General features: G+C 42.1%; 1 protein-coding gene across 1 annotated transcript in view; it reads right to left on the bottom strand.

Annotated features, from left to right (window-relative positions):
* notch2 (notch receptor 2) overlaps positions 1–21,931 on the bottom strand; it is a 54,627-nt gene extending 32,696 nt beyond the window's left edge. The window contains 2 exon segments of the mRNA XM_014216483.2: positions 3,920–4,001; positions 21,606–21,931. Of these exon segments, the coding sequence (XP_014071958.2) occupies positions 3,920–4,001; positions 21,606–21,678 (155 nt within the window). The 5' untranslated portion in view covers positions 21,679–21,931.
* Positions 21,932–22,194: the final 263 nt, after the last annotated feature.

The following is a 22,194-nucleotide window of genomic DNA, read 5'->3' as shown; positions in this document are numbered from 1 at the left end:
CTCTGTATCCTCCTGTATCCTCCTGTTCCCTTCTCTGTATCCTCCTGTTCCCTTCTCTGTCTCCTCCTGTTCCCTTCTCTGTATCCTCCTGTTCCCTTCTCTGTATCCTCCTGTTCCCTTCTCTGTATCCTCCTGTTCCCTTCTCTGTATCCTCCTGTATCCCTTCTCTGTATCCTCCTGTATCCCTTCTCTGTATCCTCCTGTATCCTCCTGTTCCCTTCTCTGTATCCTCCTGTTCCCTTCTCTGTATCCTCCTGTTCCCTTCTCTGTATCCTCCTGTATCCCTTCTCTGTATCCTCCTGTTCCCTTCTCTGTATCCTCCTGTTCCCTTCTCTGTATCCTCCTGTATCCCTTCTCTGTATCCTCCTGTATCCCTTCTCTGTATCCTCCTGTTCCCTTCTCTGTATCCTCCTGTATCCCTTCTCTGTATCCTCCTGTATCCATTCTCTGTATCCTCCTGTTCCCTCTCTGTATCCTCCTGTATCCCTTCTCTGTATCCTCCTGTTTCATTTGCACAAAAGCCAACGGGCAGCCATCAATCCATCTTCGAGCACATTTCAGCCTGCTTCCCTCGTCCCCTGCCGGTGTCCAGCCTTGTCCAAAAGACAGCATGTCAACACAACAGTAGTCATCATAATTATCTCTCTCACCCCTGGGCTGCTCTACAGTCCATAATTACACGTCTTGAGGGGGAATGGAAGGTCACTGTTTATTTTTCACTGCTTGCCTTTTAATATGTTAGAAGTCTAATAAACACATAATGGGATTTTCACACAATGACTCTTTTGAGGTCGGTCGGCGGGAAGGAGCCGTGCCTGTGTGACGACGGCACATAGACTGATTGGTTAATCAGTCTAACAGTTGCCCTGCTCTCGGTCACCTGACTGGCCTTGGACTGAAAGACTCCTCTCTTCAGGAGGCGCAGCCCGCTGCCAGGCCCCTCAGCCTTCACATACTCAACTCTGCTGCTACCGTTATCATCATAGACATTCAATATGGGACAAAGGAGTACATTTATATTTTTAGATAATAGAGAAGAGGGACAAACTTGAATGTTGAAACTTCCCTCTGGTGCAGTCAATGCCAGTTACTCAATAGTCACCCTTAAAACCAGTGTGTTTGACTCAAGTTCAGTGTTATTTTCCTTCGGCTCCCTTATCCTCCTAGTCGTTCTCATTACAACCACTGATGGTAAAAAGCTACACCAAGTTCAAGGTCAGTGTCATGTTCTAGACCAGGGGAGGACACACAATGGACTCCCTACACCTGTAGAGTAACATACACTATATATACACACAAGTATGTGGACACCAGTTCAAATTAGTAGATTCGGCTATTTCAGCCACACCCGTTGCTGACAGGTGTATAAAATCGAGCACACAGCCATAGACAAACATTGAAAGTAGAATGGCCTTCAACATGGCATCGTCATTGAATGCCACCTTTCCAAAAAGTCAGTTGGTCAGATTTCTTCCCTGCTAGAGCTTCCCCGGTCAACTGTAACTGCTGTTATTGTGAAGTGGAAATGTCTAGGATCAACAATGGCTCAGCCACAACGTGGTAGGCCACACAAGATCCCAGTAAGGGACCGGAGAGTACTGAAGTGCGTAGCTCGTAAAAATCGTCTGTCCTCGGTTGCAACACTCACTACCAAGTTACAAACTCCCTCTGGAAGCAACGTCAGCACAAGAACTGTTCGTCGGGAGCTTCGTGAAATGGATTTTAATGGCCGAGCAGCCGCATACACAAGCCTAAGACCACCATACGCAATGCCAAGCGTCGGCTGAAGTGGAGTAAAGCTCGCCGCCATTGCACTCTGGAGCAGTGGAAACGCATTCTCTGGAGTGATGAATCACACTTCACAATCTGGCAGTCCAATGGACAAATCTGGGTTTGACAGATGCCAAAAGAATGCTACCTGCCCCAATGCATAGCACCAACTGTAAAGTTTGGTGGTGGAGGAATAATGATCTGGGGCTGTTTTTCATGGTTCAGGCTAGGCCCCTTAGTTCCAGTGAAGGAAAATCTTAACACTACAGCATACAATGACATTCTAGACGATTCTGTGATTCCAACTTTGTCTCATCAGTTTGGGGGAAGGCCCTTTAATGTTTCAGCATGACAATGCCGCCGTGCACAAAGCGAGATCCATACAGAAATTGTTCGTCGAGATCGGTGTGGAAGAACTGCACAGAGCCCTGACCTCAACCCCATCGAAGTCCACGCAGCAATGTTCCAACATCTAGTGGAAAGCCTTCCCAGAAGAGTGGAGGCTGTTATAGCAGCAAAGGGGGGGACAAACTCCATATTAATGCCCATGATTTTGGAATGAGATGTTTGACGAGCAGGTGTCCACATACTTTTGGTCATGTAGTGTATTTGCAAACATTGATTATAGCCTAGATGTTTTCTATTTATTTTGAAAGCAGCAAACCTTTCAGATTCCACAGGTTTGGGAACAGAAACATGGTGTGATTCACATACCATTAAATGAAACATAATAGGCTTATGACCCAGCTGTGTGCTTCCATAATTGGTGATCATATTGGGAGTATCTGTTCTTTCTCTGCTAAGGTCATAATTACAAGCACTTTCAAAGGAATTAGGCTTAGGCCTATGCCATGACAAACCTAAATAACTACAGACCTTTACAGAACATGGCAATTCCATGGTAACAGAGTGACACAGACTCAGATGTTTCACTGTAAAATGTATGTCAAATAAAAACCAATGATTGCAAAGTTAAAGTTGTATGGTTTGTTTATGCAAAATGACTACTTAACAATTTCCAATTAAAATTAGGTAGCACTTTACTTGACATCCAGCCTCCTAACACGTTATGACACGGTCAATACCATGTCATTATGTCATAACAGCTGACATAACCTGTCATAATATGGTCCTAACACTGTCACAACATATATTTAGACCTGTTGTGAGATATATTGCATTATTTTATTGCTGGTTATGACACCTACATAAGAGTGTCAAAACTCACAAGGCAAAACATTCCATTACACCATAACCTACTTGTCAACAGTATGTTTATGTTATATACAATTTTCTGAAATTTACCATATTTAATTATCATCGTAATTGCGCTCACATTGATGTCAGACATGCACCTACCCTAATGCACATTTCAGGAGTAGGACAAGACACCCTCTTTTTGACTGATGATTGACATAAGGACATGTATGTGATAGGCCTATCTAGCTTATATGATTATGCTGGTCATAATGCTTATTGACAGTTTCATAAAGTATATTTTCATAGTCCAAGTAAAGTGACACAGGATGGTCATAATGATGGAGTTGGTGTCATACAAAGCCACGCAGTCGTGAGTGAACATGGAGTACTGCAGAGGGCTGAGGACACACCCCTGGGGGGCCTCTGTGTTAAGAGAAGAACTTGAAGAACAGTGCAGATGCAAAGTTTGGTAACAGAATGACGGTTGGTGCTGTTCGTGCCGGTATTCTGTTATCAAACTTTGCATCTGCACGGTTCTTAAAGTAAATGTGTTTTTGGAAAATTTTATGTAGAAATTGTTTAACTTTGCAATCATTGGTTTCTGTTTCACATACATTTTAAAGTGAAAAGTCAGTCTCAGCATCACTCTGTTAATGTGGAATTCCCCAACATTAAAAAGCAATACCCTATCTGGATTTAGACAGTTAATGATAGTGTTACCATTGAATACAGTGGCAGAGTCTTTATTAATTTGGCAACAACAACTTGGGAGATCCCCCGAGATCTCTTTGGAGGTATAAGTATATATTTTGGTGGTGCTCTCAGTATTGGTATTAGTCAGTGTTCCCTGTGCCTGTGGAAAGATGGGGTTTGATTTATCCCTTGGGTTGGGTTAGTCCTGGACTCAACAATCAGCTGAGGGGTTCCTCCTCAGCCAAGCCAGTCTTACCTGCAGTAGCCTGTCCCGTTGGTGAAGGTGGCACACGTAGCATTGTTCACACACGGCTTAACAGCATCCAGACACTGAAGAGCTGTAACAGACAGGAATACAACACATCAGTCAAGAATAGGGTTTAATGGTTGGAGCTGGGTTACCAAAATTTACTGGGATTTTCCATCCAAACCCACTCCCCTTTCCTGGGATAAATAATTGCGAGAAACCGGTAAATTATAATACATTATTTCTTTGAACAGCATGATGTGAAATGGAAATGATATGCAAGCAATGTCTAAATCGGTCTTCCTTCGGCTTCTCTGCTCTCTGCATAATCAATAATCAACACTCAGGGTGTGTGTGTTTGTGCGTGTGTGCGCACATTGTTGTAGTTTACCGTATTTACTTACACAAAGTCGCCCTTAATTCAAAGTGCACGCATTGTTTATGGTGAAACTGTACATGCAACCTTTAATCGCATTTCATAGGGTAACAAAGGTAGGCTAAAACAAATTTAAATTTTTCACTAGACTGTAATAACCTCATAACATTTGACCAATCGGCCAACAGTGCTTCATAGGCCTGTTAAAACTAGGAAACATCAACAATGACAAAATTTGCAGGTATTATATGCTTTTAAATAGCATATGCACTTTGAACGGGAATATCAGGAAGCCCGGTAATTTCTTGCAATTTTCTTGGGAAGGAAAATGTGTAGAACACGCAACATGATAAATAATGTTATTGATCTTTTTCTATAGGCCTTCCAATATCTGTTTACTCAGAACCCTCTTGAAAACATACACTATATGTACAAAAGTATGTGGACACCAGTTCAAATGAGTGAATTTGGCTATTTCAGGCACACCCGTTGCTGACAGGTGTATAAAATCGAGCACACGGCCATGCAATCGCCATAGCAAAAATTGGCAGTCGAATGGTCTTACTGAAGAGCTCAGTGACTTTCAACGTGGCACCATCATAGGATGCCACCCTTCCAACAAGTCAGTTCGTCAAATTTCTGCCCTGCTAGAGCTGCCCCGGTCAACTGTAAGTGCTGTTATTGTAAAGTGGAAACGTCTAGAAGCAACAATGGCTCACCGCGAAGTGGTAGGCCACACAAGCTCACAGAATGGGACACATCTGTCCTCGGTTGCAACGCTCACTACCGAGTTCCAAACTGCCTCTGGAAGCAACGTCAGCACAAGAACTGTTCGTCGAGAGCTTCATGAAATGGTTTTCCATGGCCAAGCAGCCGCACATGAGCCTAAGATCACCATGTGCAATGCCAAGTGTCAACTGCAATGGTGTGAAGCTCGCAGACATTGGACTCTAGAGCAGTGGAAACGCATTCTCTGGAGTGATGAATCACACACTTCACCACCTGGCAGTCCGACGGACGAATCTGGATTTGTGGATGCCAGAAGAATGCTACCTGCCCCAATACATACTGCCAACTGTAAAGTTTGGAGGAGGAGGAATAATGGTCTGGGGCTGTTTTTCATGGTTCAGGCTAGGCCCCTTAGTTCCAGAGGGAAATCTTAATGCTACAGCAAACGACGACATTCTAGACGTTTCTGTGCTTCCAACTTTGTGGCAACAGTTTGAGGAAGGCCCTTTGTGCATGGAAGCATTGTCATGCTGAAACAGGAAAGTGAGGTCCATACAGAAATGGTTTGTCGAGATCGGGGTGGAAGAACTTGACAGGCCTACACAGAGCCCTGGCCTCAACCCCATCGAACACCTTTGGAATGAATTGGAATGCCGACTGCGAGCCAGGCCTAATCGCCCAACATCAGTGTCCAATCTCACTAACGCTCTTATGGCTGAATGGAAGCAAGTCAACACAGCAATGTTCCAACATCTAGTAGAATGCCTTCCCAGAAGAGTGGAGGCTGTTAAAGCAGCAAAAGGGAGGACCAACTCCATATTAATAGCCATGATTTTGGAACGAGATGTTCGACAAGCAGGTGTCCACATACTTTTGATCATGTAGTGTAGATCCAATTATCCTAATATATATTCCAACAGTCTTATGCCAATCAAACTCATGTATAACTCACCAGTACTGCAAAACCCATCCCCAGGAGATCATAGCAACATAGGAAACTACTAAAGCCAGATAAGTCAGCGAGTGAACATGCAGCAGACAGAGACATCAGTGAGCCTTAATTGAGACCACAAAGCTCATCTATCTGGCTGCCAATCAGACACTCAGGCCCAAACACATCCTCCATCATGTGGTGAGGATTCAACAAGAGATGGAACTCAAGTGGTCCTGATGCATACCAGGTGGTGGTGGCACATGCCAAATAGAATGATGATGTTAGTTGCCAATATCAATTTTCAAATTTAATATGAGGGCTGATAGCGTTGATTAAACTCAAGGTATGAAAAAAGCTGACAGCATTTCAGATTACCAAGTATCCACCATTCTAAAAATGTGGATTTTCAACAGGAAGGAACAGAACATGCATTTGTGAAAATCTTTAGCTGCTAGAAAGACAACGTTAAAAAATAAGCCTTTTTCATTAATGCCTAATTTAGTGTGGTCTAAGTATTTGCCTGACGTTCACTGCCATAATCAACCAGTGGATGAGTCACTGCCAAAACCCAGAGGGAGCTCTTTCCAGGAAGAAAGAGGGCAGGTCAGACAACATCACAGCAACGCCAACCCTCGTGTGACAGGACAGTCATCACAGCACAGGAAGTGTGCTCAGCGTTAACACTACTTCCTGTAAGAAGACTGTCACATATTGTATGCATACCATTCTGAAAGGAATTACACGATGCAGACTCACATACAAATCCAAAGCTACTACCAATTTAAAGGAAAAGCCGAGATCTTTGTCAAAAATATTTTAAACAACTGAGTGATGGTTGGAGGACAAAGAAGGGAATCAGACTGAGGTCCAAGAATCAATAGATATTAACTAATAATCACTGAGTTTCTATGAACAACTGTGATCAACACAACCACACTGGGGCAATTCCACAAAAACGGAATTGCACTGGCTCAGATTTTTTTCACTTAAAATGTATGCCAAAGAAAAAACACTGATTTCATAGATTAACAAACCAACTCTATGCTCAAGGACTACTTTTAACAATTTACACTGAACATTTAACATAAAATACATTTACTGGAAGAAATGTGCAGACGCAAAGTTTGATAACAGAATTTCGGTAAAATCTCCCTCCGTTTTTTATGTGTCCACGTTTTCCAAAAACTCTTAAATATCTGCTCTGAATTAAGATTCAACAATGTCTGTAGAAAGAATGGGGTGTCAGCTATGACACGACACATTGAATTTGAAAAAAATATATTTTGGGTTTTGAACTACATTAAGTAAAGTGGATTTACACCCAGTAACGGAATTGCAGTAACGGAATTTCATCATGGGTCCCTGATCTGTACTGCATATAAATGCATAATTATGGATATGAATGAATCTCTTCACGGTGATGTATCCTGAATAGGTACACAAAAGTTATATAGATATGTGATATCCTTCTCCGCATATTTGGGAATTATTCTACACACTAGTTGAGTATCTGCAGGATCAGCATTTGTGGGTTCGATTACAGGCTCAAAATGGCCAGAAACAAAGACCTTTCTTCTGAAACCTGTCAGTCTATTATTGTTCTGAGAAATGAAGGCTAGTCCATGCGAGAAATTGCCAAGAAACTGAAGATCTCGTACAATGCTGTGTAATATTCCCTTCACAGAACTACGCAAACTGGCTCTAACCAGAGTACAAAGTTTCAGAAGAAAGTTCTTTGTTTCTGGCCATTGTGAGTCTGTAATTGAACCCACAAATGCTGATGCTCCAGATAGTCAACTAGTCTAAAGAAGGCCAGTTTTATTGTTTCTTTAATCAGAACAACAGTTTTCAGATGTACTAACATAATTGCAAAAGGGTTTTCTAATGATCAATTAGCCTTTTAAAATGATAAACTTGGATTAGCTAACACAACGTGCCATTGGAACACAGGAGTGATGGTTGCTGATAATGGGCCTCTGTATGCCTATGTAGATATTTCATAAATCAGCCTTTAAAATATTTCCAACATTAACAATGTTTACACTGTATTTCTGATCAATTTGATGTTATTTTAATGGACAAAAAAATCTGCATTTCTTTCAAAAACAAGGACATTTCTAAGTGACCCCAAACTTTTGAACGGTAGTGTAACATGAAGAAAGATATCAACCCAACATGTAAAGTGTTGGTCCCATGTTTCATGAAATGAAATAAAAGATTCCAGAAATGTTTGATATGCATAAAAAGCTTATTTCTCACAAATGTATTTACATCCCAAATTTGTTTACATCCCTGTTAGTGAGCATTTCTCCTTTGCCAAGATAATCCACCCGTCTGACAGGTGTGGCATGTCAAGAAGCTGATTAAACAGCATAATCATTACACAGGTACAATTGGCATGCTGACTTCAGGAATGTCCACCAGAGCTGTAGCCAGATAATTGAATGTTAATTTCTTTACCATAAGCTGCCTCCAACGTTGTTTTAGAGAATTTGGCAGTACGTCCAACCTGCCTCACAACCGCAGACCATGTATAACCACGCTAGCCCAGGAACGCCATATCCGGCTTCTTCACAAGCGGGATGATCTGAGACCAGCCATCCGGACAGCAGATGAAACTGTGGGTTTGCACAACCAAAGAATTTCTGCACCAACTGTCAGAAACTGTCTCAGGGAAGGCCATCTGCGTGCTAGTCGTTCTCACCATTGTCTTGACCTGACTGCAGTTCGGTGTCGTAACCGGTTTCAACTGTACCAGGCAAATGGCAGACAGCATGTATTGCGTTGTGTGGGCAAGCGGTTTGCCCTATGTCAACATTGTGAACAGAGTGCCCCATGGAGGCAGTGGGGTTATGGTATGGGCAGGCATAAGCTATGGACACAAATGTATTTTATAGATGGCAATTTGAATGCACAGAGAAACCGTGATGAGATCCTGAGGACCATTGTTGTGCCATTCATCCACCGCCATCACCTCATGTTTCAGCATGATAATACATAGACCTATGTCACAAGGATCTGTACACAATTCCTGTAAGCTGAAAATGTCACAGTTCTTCCATGACCTGTATGTAACCCCCATTGATCATGTTTGGGATGCTCTGGATCGACGTGTACGACAGCGTGTTCCAGTTCCCGCCAATATCCAGAAACTTCACACAGTCAATGAAGCGGAGTAGGTCAACATTCCACAGGCCACAATCAACAGCCTGATCAACTCTATGTGAAGGAGATGTGTTGCGCTGCTGCATGAGGCAAATGGTGGTCACACCAGATACTGACTAGTTTTCTGATCCACACCCCTACCTTTTTTTAAGGTATCTGTGACCAAAAGACGCATATCTGTATTCTCAGTCATGTGAAATCCATAGATTAGGGCCTAATGAATTTATTTCAATTGACTGATTTCCTTATATGAACTGTACTTCAGTAAAATCTTTGAAATTGTTGCATATTACGTTTATATTTTTGTTCAGTGTAGTATGCCTATAACTCAATACACTGCTTTTTAAATGGAAAATGGTTTATTTAGGTCCACATGAGCAAATTCAAAAATTGCACTTAATCGCGATTCATTATTTTTATCATTTGACAGCCCTAGTCCTTTTACATGAAAATGACCACTACCATTTAGGGCAACCGAATGAGCCTGGAACACCTGAGGCAAAAAGACACACTCATCAGCTGACATATCAGACCACATACTGCTGTACTGCGTACAACTATGCTGTGATATCATGTGTGACTTTGCATGTTAACTGACCACGGAAATAATACACCTACTATTCATGCTACTTAGACAGGAAGACATTACAGATCACTCTGAGGTCACTCTCTGTCTGGATCCTTCACTTTTGTCCCCATGTGACTGATGATTCAAGGCTGATCCTAACTTGTGATAACTTAGTCTACATGTGCATTAACCACAGATAGGAATAGAGAGGCTATTATCAATGGGATATTTGCAAGAAAATGCATATCAAAACATTTCTAAAATGATATGCTAGGCCTATTAGCCTTCTTGTGACAGAAACACACTTGGAAGCGCTACAGGCAGACACACTTTTCCTGTCCTGTCTCATTTGTGGTCATTGTGGTTAAAAAAGAGGGGCCAAAAATATGCACATGATTGAACAGTGAAATTTGTGTCTAGGGCTTCACTCTACAGACACTGGCTCATTAATAGGAAATTCTTCAGTAAAAACTGCTCAAGCCAGCCACCACGTTGATCCAAAATTCATAACTTTTTAGACACGAAGGAGAGAAATAGACAGAAAGCAGGAAGTAGTATATAAAGGGTTAAAGAAACAGAAAGCAAAAAGACAAGAGAAAAACAGAACTGAGTAGGAGGACAGAAAAAATAGCAAAGTATAGCGACATGAAAGAGCGCTAAAAAGAGCAACAAGAAGGAGAGTAAGCGAGTACGCGGCTGTGATCTTTCCCCTGACTGGTTTGACAAGCTCCACATACAGGCCGTCACAATGCCAGGCCAGTGTTGCCCCTATATTCATTTAGCAGTGGTCGGTAAAACGTTTTCAGTGTAAACTTAAATGACTAAAACCAGATATAAAGTATGTAGAAAAGATAATGGAGTTACATATTTTTAAATAACATCATTGAGAACTAACAATCACAAAATAAAAACTAGACCGTTAGGGAGAATCTAAAATTTTAAAAATGTCATGGCATTGATTTTGTTATAAGGCTTGAGTCACTCAGATAGCATAAGAACACAGCATAAGCCATGTCAAAATGTGTAGAATTGCAGGAAACTAGCTTTAAAACTGTATCATTTTCTCTCTGCCCATAGCAAAGTATATAATTTCAGGAAATTAGCTCTTTGTCTCTCTTGTGGCCAAGAGGCCGGTCTCAAAACATTTTGGTTGGAGACTGCACAATTGGCCAGGCCCACTATTCCAAGCTAACTTTGCCACCGCTGCTGAAGAAAATCCTAGGGGAAACACTGCAGGTGCAGTGATCTCAGGATTTGGGATGGGCTGTCACTAATTACTCCATTTCCATTCTGAAGCAGGGCTGACCCCAATTAATCGACTGGTCGCTTGCTTGGTCGTTAGGCTGTTGGTCAACCCGAGATTGTTTTAGTCCAGCTGTATATATATTTGTGCCTAGACTAAAAGCCAATACTTGATCCAAAAATGAGGTCGGAGGCTCCATATAAAGGGTGTGACGCAATTGCGAAGCCTCCAGAGGCATACAGAGGCCAAATCGAACTCCGTACTGCATCACCATTCATCCCCCAAATGTTGTAACAATGTAGAGTGCGCTGTATAGCTCTGGATTGACATGATCGGTTGACAGTAGGTGGGGGTGGTACATCCTGTAAAAAACACAAACTCACTTCCTTGACAACAGCTCTGTACTACTCCGCGAAGCGCAAGACGTATGAATGCCCTGATTTCTGCTGAGGCCATTCTTGCCCTGACTTCTGCTGAGACCTTATCACGTAAATGCTGCATGGCCAATGCAGACATCAGATTGACCATGCGCCCAGATGCATAATTGTCACAATTGTCGTCGGTGAAGGAGGACCAAAACGCAGCAGGTAAGTGCAGGCTCATCTTGACGTTTATTTATTTTCAAAAATGAATGCCAAAATAACAAACCACGTGAATGAACGCACAACCAACAGTCTGGCAAAGCATAAAGCTCAACACAGAATAATCACCCACAAATACCAAACACAAACACACCCTACTATATGGGACTCTCAATCAAAGGCAGATAGACAACACCTGCCTTCAACTGAGAGTCCCAAACCCAATTAATCAAACATAGACATACACTCACTAGACTCCACATAGAAATACCTAAACATAAACCAAAACCCGGAATTACTAAATCAAACACCCTTTTTACAAGACACACCACCCTGAACCACATAAAACAAATACCCTCTGCCATGTCCTGACCAAACTACAATACTAATTAACCTTTATACTGGCCAGGACGTGACAATAATGCACTTCTCAGTCCAGAATGCGCTCTCTCCCGACAATTTGTGCACATTCATTGTTTCATAACTTCATTGTGTGAATTGTTTTTGTTTGCGTTTGATTGTTAATGTATATCAATTCCCCATTACATATATCACCAGTAGTACATTTACCGTTAATTCCTATCATTTGTAATCTACAATGTTTGTTACTTTGGTTATGGTAATTTCTGTTAATGCATTCAATATTATTATATTTAGTTTATTTAGTCGGTCTTTCTGTTCTCATTGTAGGAGTGGACACATCGTTTGCAGAGTGCACAACCTATGCTACACTTGTGAGAAACAAGTTTTGGTTAATTTCATTACATTTACGATTTTTGTCAATTTATTCAGTCTTTTGTTTGGAGCGCCCCTGTCAATGTTGAGTAAGGACGCACACGCACAGAAGTAGGCCTATAGGCTACCTGGCCTGCTCACAAATGTAGGCATATTAATGTGCCCATTTGGGGATCTGATAGTATTTCTGATTGGCTTAACGCACCTCCACTAATGACCTGTGCAGCTTCTCAAAGTAATGTTTTCTTCACCTCAAACATCAACGACAATGCAAATAGTCTGGGTAGCCATTTGATTAGCTGTTCAGGAGTCTTATGGCTTCCTGATTACTTATTAGTGCTTATTAGTGCTTGACTTGGACTGAAATAGGTTCCGGTACTCATTTTGGGTGCTGGTAGTGTTTATATTAGGTGCAGGAGCTCAACAATACTTTTGAGCTAATATTCTATAAGAGGAACAGGAGCTCCAGCAACAGAACATTATTTTGTATTTATTTCACCTTTATTTAACCAGGTAGGCCAGTTGAGAAGTCAAGTTCATTGATGTATACAGTTGAGAAGATCATCATTGATGTATACAGAGAAAAGAGTCGGCCCGAGAATTGAACCCTGTGGCACCCCCATAGAGACTGCCAGAGGTCCGGACAACAGGCCCTCTGATTTGACACAATGAACTCTATCTGAGAAGTAGTTGTTGAACCAGGCAAGGCAGTCATTTGAGAAACCAAGGCTGTTGAGTCTGCCGATAAGAATGCGGTGATTGACAGAGTCGAAAGCCTTGGCCAGGTCGATGAATACAGCTGCACAGTATTGTCTTTTATTGATGGCGGTTATGATATCGTTTAGGACCTTGAGCGTGGCTGAGGTGCACCCATGACCAGCTCGGAAACCAGATTGCATAGCGGAGAAGGTGCGGTGGGATTCGAAATGGTCGGTGATCTGTTTGTTAACTTGGCTTTCGAAGACTTTAGAAAGGTAGGGTAGGATAGATATAGGTCTGTAACAGTTTTGGTCTAGAGTGTCGCCACCTTTGAAGAGGGGGATGACCGCGGCAGCTTTCCAATCTTTAGGGATCTCAGACGATACGAAAGAGAGGTTGAACAGGCTAGTAATAGGGGTTGTAACAATTGCGGCGGATAATTTTAGAAAGAGAGGGTCCAGATTGTCTAGCCCAGCTGATTTGTAGGGGTCCAGATTTTGCAGCTCTTTCAGAACATTGGTTATCTTGATTTGGGTGAAGGAGAAATGGGAGAGGCTTGGACAAGATGCTGTGGGGAGTGCATAGCTGTTGACCGGGTTAGGGGTAGCCAGGTGGAAAGCATGGCCAGCCATAGAAAAATGCTTAATGAAATTCTCGATTATCGTAGATTTATCGGTGGTGACAGTGTTTCTTAGCCTCAGTGCAGTGGGCAGCTGGGAGGAGGTGCTCTTCTTCTCCATGGACTTTAGGAGAGGTGGTGCCGGTACTCAGCTCCGGTGAGCTCTTGCCCAAATCAAGCACTGCTTCTTATCCCTTGCGCAAATAGCCTACAGTTGTGTCTGTCCCGAGCTCACTGGTACAGGAAACTCTGAGGGCCCAGAATATTTTATACAATGTTGCAAGTTAGCCAATGCAAGCTTCAGGCCAGACCCAAGTTAATAGTTGATACAATGTTTTAAGTTCGTTGCAGACAGGCCATGTGTAGCCAATGTGATTTACAGGATTTTTATCAGGATCATTTCTACCTGCAGGATGCAATATTTTTATTTGTTGGTTTTATGTAGGCTATTTTTACATAGCTGGCAATGGAAATAAAAGTTACTTTTTAGGTTTGTATCATTTTCATTTAGATTTGGAAAAGAATTTTGATTAACCACATGACAATTATTTTGAGATATGAAAACGGCGCCCTCGAGGGGTTTGTCTTATTTAATCAAATCGTAAACTTAAAGCATCAGACAAGTTCAAGGCTTATAGAATGCATATAGTTGATTTTATTGAAACACATAGGGTGTGTCTATAAACGGAAAAATAGACGTTTAAACATTTCAACCAATCAATTGGTCAAAAGAACAGATGACTTCCGGTAGACCAATATTTATTTCATTTTTTTGTCAGGGACAGCCCTTGAAGCAGGCCACCGGCCCGGGCTTTGACTCTGGGAGAGGGAGGAAAGGAGGGAGGACTCTGGGAGAGGGAGGTGAGGGTCCTCCCCACTGCAGCTTGGCCCCACTCCTCTCACACAGACACAACAAACAGTACCACCACACGACCACACACCCCGCTGATAAATAACTTTTACCAAGCTATTGTAACTACAAACTGACATTCTTTCTTCCCCCTAATGGAGGCTCTCCTATTCAGTGAAATGTGCTTTAGGGGAATTCCCTGACATTGTAGACATGATAAGAACCAGGCGGCTAAGGAAAACTGGGGTCAGTTGGAGAGGAGGGGGAGAACACAAAGGGTATTAGATGACTAAAACATACCCTTCCTCCTTCCCTCACATACTACTACAGCTATATTTGTATTCATTTTCCTCACCTCCTCCATCTAGTTTCCTCAACATTGCTACTGACTGAGGGATGGCTGGAGTGAGCGCAGGAACAGAGATGAAGAAGAAAAAAAGAGATGGCGTGACGGGAAAGGAGAAGAAAGGAAGAACGGATGAGATTTACAGTGTCTGTGTGGGAGCAGCTTGTGATCCCTGCTGATGTGAGTGTGAAGCTGTGAGGAGCTAATGTGAAGCAGAGGCTGAGCGGAGTGGCGAATGGGGCAGGCGTCTATACAGCCCAGTCCCGACTGCCTCTCTCTCCAGGAGCTGATTGCCACCAAAAACTTTATTCATTCACTTATTCATTCTCTCTCTCACATCTCTCCCAGAGATGATCTATTGCCTCAGCAAACTGACTGTGCTCTGACAGGCCGCCCCCCTCTTGCTTCGTGAATGATGTCATTACTTGTTAAAGAGACAGCGCACATTTTTACAAGAGAAACTACTTCTATGCAAACGTTGTTGATCAGTAGACGCATGAAATCAGCCAAAACCAGATCAATAACTCAATGCATGCACACACACTCCTATTGATATGCATTTAAAAAAAATACAAAAATGTAACCCTTATTTAACTAGGCAAGACAGTTAAGAACAAATTCTTATTCACAATGACAGCCTACTGGGGGACAGTCTTGTTTCAGGGGCAGAACAACAGATTTTTACCTTGTCAGCTCTGGGATCCGATCCAGCAACCTTTCAGTTACTGGCCCAACACTAACCACTAGGCTACCTGCCGCCCCACCACTAGGCTACCTGCCGCCCCACCACTAGGCTACCTGTACTGTGAATAGGTCTAGGCTGCATCTTGATTTAACACTCAAATAAAAGTTATATTGGTAAAAACAAAGTCAAATTGATTGTATGATTGTATAATTGATTCATTAACGCATACATTGCAGTCTCTGAAAAAAGTTGACATATACATTTTTTTAAATGCAATTCAAAAGATGCCCAATGATTGAACAGAGCAGTAGCTGAGTTTATCTGTCTGGATCAAGTCCCATTCTGCGACTTTGGCTAATATTCCTTCTTTTTTTGATGTGGTATAGTGTTTTGGTATCGTTTCGGTATCGCGTATCGTGATGGTATAGAGTATTGTGATACTAAACCTGGTATTAGTATCAAAGTCACAATTCTGGTGTTGTGACAACACACACACAGAGAGGCAGTAATGACTCCTCCACCACACGTGTAGTGATGCGAGCAGGTGCATGTGTGACTGCGGTCAGAGACTGTGTGGGCTGGACAATGAAATGACCACATGAGTAGAAATGGAAGTGAATATCTATTGCTCCCTCTTCCTCACGCTCCCTCTTCCTTTCTCTCTCTGTGCGTGTGTGCATGTGCCTGCATTGGTCTGTGCACTGTAAGACATTTGACAACCAGAGATCTCTGTTCATTTCAGAAGTTCAATATTAACCAAAGTTCCATGTCTATTTCAGAAGCTCCAATGAGGATAAATCACAAGACGGTCATTAATGAAAATATTTTGGAACAAATGGGAATTGAAAAAAGGGCACAGATCAAAGACAAACAAACAGTATGTCTAGTCAGGGCCAGGGGCCTTGGCATGTTGCTGTGCAGCTGGCTGGCACACGTTGATTCCTCCCTCAATGCTCACCACTGCTTTGTTACTGAAACCCCTACAAACCCTGGGGAGGGGAGGCTCTGTTAGTTGGGTCCCATTGCGGAGAGGGAATGAGTGACGAAGGGGATTTGAACTAATGGCTGAGGAGTGAGATGGGGAAGTAATTATGAAACACTGACAAAGGGTGCACACACATGGGCGTCCCCGAGCACTGGCTCCAGTCCAATATTGGAGAGGACAGGAAGTTGTTCGCACCGACTGAGGAAGTAACCCAGTTTCCTGGAATTGCTTTAACCCAGTGTTTCCTAACTCCAGTCCTCGAGTACCCCCAACAGTACACATTTTTGTTGTAGCCCCGGATAAGCACCCCTGATTCAACTTGTCAACTAATCATCAAGCCCTCAATGAGTTGAATCAGATGGGTTTGTCAGGGACTACAACAAACATGTGTGCTATTGGGGGTACTCAAGGACTGGAGTTGGGAAACACTGCTATAGCCCATATCCAGGGGCCAAACAGTTGCCATGGGAGCCTGCAATAAAATACCCTGGCTCAGCATGCAGAGAAACTAAGCTAAACAACTTTGTCAGAGGGTTACTTACATCTGTGGCCTGCACAAACAGCAGCATCAACATCAAGCTAGGTTTGTACTAGGACTAGGTCACATACAGCGAGGGAGGCGACTTTTAAAAAAATGCAGAGTGCCAAGAGCAACAATTAAGTCCCAATGATAATCTTGCTGTTTCAAGTAGTTAGCACCCCTGATCTAAAGCTGTGTACACAGAGGGCAATGCTCTGGGTGTAGTGTACAGTCTGTAGAGCCCTGGACATGGGCATTAGCTCTCTGCCCTGGTGGCTCCAGGATTACTGGGTTCTGCTAGGGCAGGAATGCAGGATATCTTAATTCCCTGTTAATTTGCTAACCTGTTCAACAATGCAGACAACACCCTGTAATCCCCCCACCCTTCACAGCAGCACCCCCTTCTCTTACTCCATTCTGCTCTCTCACCTCCTCTGCTATTTCACTCATCCAACACTGATACCACTTCAGGCTCAGTTTGGCAGCCTGTGCTTTTGATGTATGCATTAACCACACCAAGACCCCCTTGCATCAGATCTTATCCCCTCTACTTTACTAAAAACACATCTGGAGCTCCATAGCTTCTTGCCGTTGACCTCGTCACACAGCTGTTCTTTTCTGCTGTAACGCCACTTGATTCTTTTTTACTACTACCCCAACCAAAAGAACAGGGAAAAACACATGTGGTCTATTCTAATATGAGCATTATAGCTTAGGAAGGAGAAAGGGAGCAACAAACAGAACAATATCAAAAATTGTCTGTAGAGGCAGACTCAGAGCTGGGACGGATTGATGTGCCGACCACGGTGCCCACCACTGGCAGTGGAAAGAGCAGGCTCTCAGCCACCGGCTGCTCAGTAATGCAGAACTGTGGGCAGGTCAATAAACAGATGCTTGTGTTCCATGCGAAGGGGGCAGCATGTCACAGATAAATTACATTTCACACCACGCTCCAGCATGGGTCAGACTGCAGAACAAGCAATGCAGTTACAGGCACAATCACTGGGCTTTTTCAGTGCACACACACGCCGTCTGGACTGAGTAAATACATGCAGCCATCACTAAGAGCAAGCACTAGGTCGTGTGCCACAAAAATAGGCAGAGGCTTCCTCCTCAAGGGATGATACTTAATACAGCACAACAGAAGACAGCATCATCTGCTTGACACAATAGGGAGGTTACAGCCGAGTGCTGCACTGTGAGAGTGAGTGAAGAGAGGGGGGAAGAGAGAAAGCATGAGGGACAGAGAGAAAGAAAGAGGGAGGAATGTGAAACACCAACAGCAACATTCCACTCGCTTCTTCTCCTACATGCAGCAGTTTTGCATTGTCTTGTGTTCTTTTGTGTGACTCCTCTGTTGTAAACTGTGAGAGTCCATGTAAAATGGATAAATTACAGTCACATGTAATCACTTTTTTGTTAGTGTCCCTTACCTGGGTGGAATTCATGTGTTTTTCTATTGACCACCATTTCTGTGCTATGCCTGTGTCTGCACCAGTACTGTTGAATCTGGTTAATATCACAAAGGAGTAATAGTACAGAGCAGATAGTAATAGTAAGGGACATATAGAAATGTACTGGTGGGGGGCTGGTCCAACTCAAGGTGTCAAAAAAAAATGCACCCCCCTCCCCAACAATACAAATATTTTCACATGACCCTCCCCTTGTACTGTAAAATAAACGGAACACCCTCCCCCCTCATGGTTTGCATTTTCAACACCACAATAAATATACTATGTAAATCTTGACAAACAGAAAATACATCCCTCCCTACTTTGTAGGCTTACCCAGTATAGAAGGCTTGACTTGACAATTTCTGAATGTCATTCAACTTTTTGGTGTTTTGTAACAGACGTCTCTTTTCATTCATCAATTGGCTGCTGCACGGTTTGGATTGATTGATTTTATTTGTGAGCAAAGAAAAAATATATAATATATATATAATATATATACACACACAAAGATTTTTAAAATTGCCCGGGATTGCACAATAAAGTCTGGGACTTATTTCCATTGTGGTCCCTATTTTTTACATGAAAACAATTACATAGATACAGACACATTACATAGATACAGACATATTACATAGATACAGACACATTACATAGATACAGACACTAAAAAATGCTCACTCTCCAGATGAGTACGAGGGGGGAATTTAAGTACAATTCTTACAAGCTTGTTTGGCTGGTAGCTTATTCTTTAGATGTTTGGGGCTCACTTGCCAGAGTCTTTAGAGTGTCTATAGCTAGGTTCCATCCAAATGGTGACAGATTTTCATGTGAATATTCAAAAATCTTCATAAAAACAATACCATTTCAGAGTTACTTTTAGGAACATTTTGCGTCGGACAACATGACAGGGAAAAGTGCAAATCAATCCCAGAACAACAGCAAAGGACCTTGTGAAGATGCTGGAGGAAACAGGTACAAAAGTATCTATATCCACAGTAAAACAAGTCCTATATCGACATAACCTGAAAGGCCACTCAGCAAGGAAGAAGCCACTGCTCCAAAACCGCCATAAAAAAGCCAGACTACGGTTTGCAACTGCACATGGGGATAAAGATCGTACTTTTGGAGAAATGTCCTCTGGTCTAACTGTTTGGCCATAATGACCATCGTTATGTTTGGAGGGAAAAGGGGGAGGCTTGCAAGCCGAAGAACACAATCCCAAACATGAAGCACAGGGGTGGCAGCATCATGTTGTGGGGGTGCTTTTCTGCTGGAGGGACTGGTGCACTTCACATTTTTACATTACATTTTAGTCATTTAGCAGACGCTCTTATCCAGAGCGACTTACAGTAGTGAATGCATACATTTCATACATGTTTTTTTCCCCCGTACTGGTCCCCTGTGGGAATCGAACCCACAACCCTGGCATTGCAAACACCATGCTCTACCAACTGAGCCACAGATGGCATCATGAGGGAGGAAAATTATGAAATATATTGAAGCAGCATCTCAAGACATCAGTCAGGAAGTTATTGCTTGGTCGCAAATGGGTCTTCCAAATGGACAATTGCATACTTCCAAAGTTGTGGCAAAATGGCTTAAGGACAACAAAGTCAAGGTATTGGAGTGGCCATCACAAAGCCCTGACCTCAATCCCATAGAAAATGTGTGGGCCGAACTGAAAAAGCATGTGCGAGCAAGGAGGCCTACAAACCTCACTCAGTTACACCAGCTCTGTCAGGAGGAATGGGCCAAAATTCCCCCAACTTATTGTGGGAAGCTTGTGGAAGGCTACCCAAAATATTTGACCCAAGTTAAACAATTTAAAGGCAATGCTACCAAATACTAATTGAGTGTATGTAAACTTCTGACCCACTGGGAATGTGATGAAAGAAATAAAAGCTGAAATAAATCTTTCTCTCCTCTATTATTCTGACATTTCACATTCTTAAAATAAAGTGGTGATCCTAACTGACCTAAGACAGGGAATTTTTATTAGGATTAAATGTCAGGAATTGTGAAAAACTGAGTTTAAATATATTTGGCTAAGGTGTATGTAAACTTCCAACAACTGTACAAAGGAAGAGAAGCATAGGCCTAACCCCAGAGAGATAGTAATACCAACACAATACCAAACATTCACAAATGTTTCTCAACTTTATATGGGTAATATCAAAAATAACTCAAGCCATTGGTTATAGGGGAAATACGAGCAGAAGAGCAAATGTAAACCAATGGGGGAAAAAGCACTACCGTCCCTCCCCAAAGCAGAAAAAAAAAGTTTGACAACTCTCCCCTATTTTGGACCACCCCCCCAGTATATTTCGATCTGTCCCTTACAATAACAATTTCTGTATTTATATCATTGGTATTAGCATAATAATTCATAGCGTGATGATTTGAATGATTCTATTGACAATAGTACTGTTATCACTATGATTGTTGTGATTATCGTCAATATGTGACAATATGCGTGTTGTCAGAAAAAAATATTGTTTGAGCCAATCAGCAATAAGCATTAAACACATACGGCCAAAACATTTTAAAAAATACAAAAAAATACCATATAGACATCTCAAATCTACACTCCATCAACCTCAATTAAATGACAAAGAAGAGATTTATTCGTACATTTTAATTCCGACTTTCACAGCTAACACAACACAACCATTTTGAATTCCTTTCACTTGTAGCCCTAGCTATAATGGACGAGCGCAATGGTTAGCTAACATCTGGGCAGCGGTGCGAGCTCTCGAGAATAAAGTCAATATAGCTACAATTCGGCAACTAAGTATAATTTATAATTAAACACCATCTATCAATCTTACGTGATATTGTGTGTACTATATCACATATTTAAAATATAAATAGGCCTATGCAATGTACCCTGAATAATAAACTGCTAAAGAATACAGTAGCTGTCCTGTAACTTTTTCCCATTCTTCACCTTTACTCGAGCTGCTAAGGCCATGTAACCACTACAACGTTCTTTCTGGCTATTTACTAAACTGACGTGACAAAGTTTCAAAGTATCGAAATGTGTTACTTTGTATCAAACGTAGCCCAATCACCTTGCGAATCAATAAGTCAAAATCACATCTGCGTTGGTATGCAGACATGTGTGCAGAGATGCTAAGCAACTTGCGAGAGAATACGATTTAGGTTAAAAAATAAAGGGATTTCAAAAAAACATCGCAGTATCTTACCCAAAGAAAGCCGAATGCAGCAGACGACGAAGACTAATACTTTGTCCGAAGCTAAACCGGGTAATTGGCCCATGTTTTCTGTAAAATCCACATAGAGTCGCCAGCGCGAGGCTGAGCTCCGTCTCTGGTTAGGTGAAATGAACTCAAACGTCTGTCGCCAAGAACAATACTGTTACTGAGTAAAAAAATTATAAAACACCCGTTCCCTTTATTTCTTCCGCGTCTGTTCTAACTTTAAAATATTCGTTTTTGTTTATATTTTCCTATAAAAGACAACGTCACCCTGGTCAAAGCTTCTTCACTACTATCCCCTCACCCCGTCACTACTGAAGTCACTCAAAGGAAAATATATTCCTCCGCAGAAGTTACAGAGGAGGATCTATCTGAGGAGTTGGCCTATCTGTTTGAGTGTCGTCACATTTTAATATACACTTGACACTCACCCAACCAACATTGCATTACAATCGGATTACTGAGATATTTGAGTGCTTTTAATTGTAGAACTGTTTTAAATATCCACCTTTCGAATTTAACTTCATTTTTTTTCTGTCGCGGAGGAATTTTCACTCCTTTTCAACTTCTCAAAGCT

The sequence above is a fragment of the Salmo salar genome, chromosome ssa10, assembly GCF_905237065.1.
Source record: "Salmo salar chromosome ssa10, Ssal_v3.1, whole genome shotgun sequence".
NCBI classification, from domain to species: Eukaryota; Metazoa; Chordata; class Actinopteri; order Salmoniformes; family Salmonidae; genus Salmo; species Salmo salar.
The sequence above is the reverse complement of the archived record's forward strand: the minus strand, read 5'-3'. Positions and strand labels throughout refer to the sequence as shown.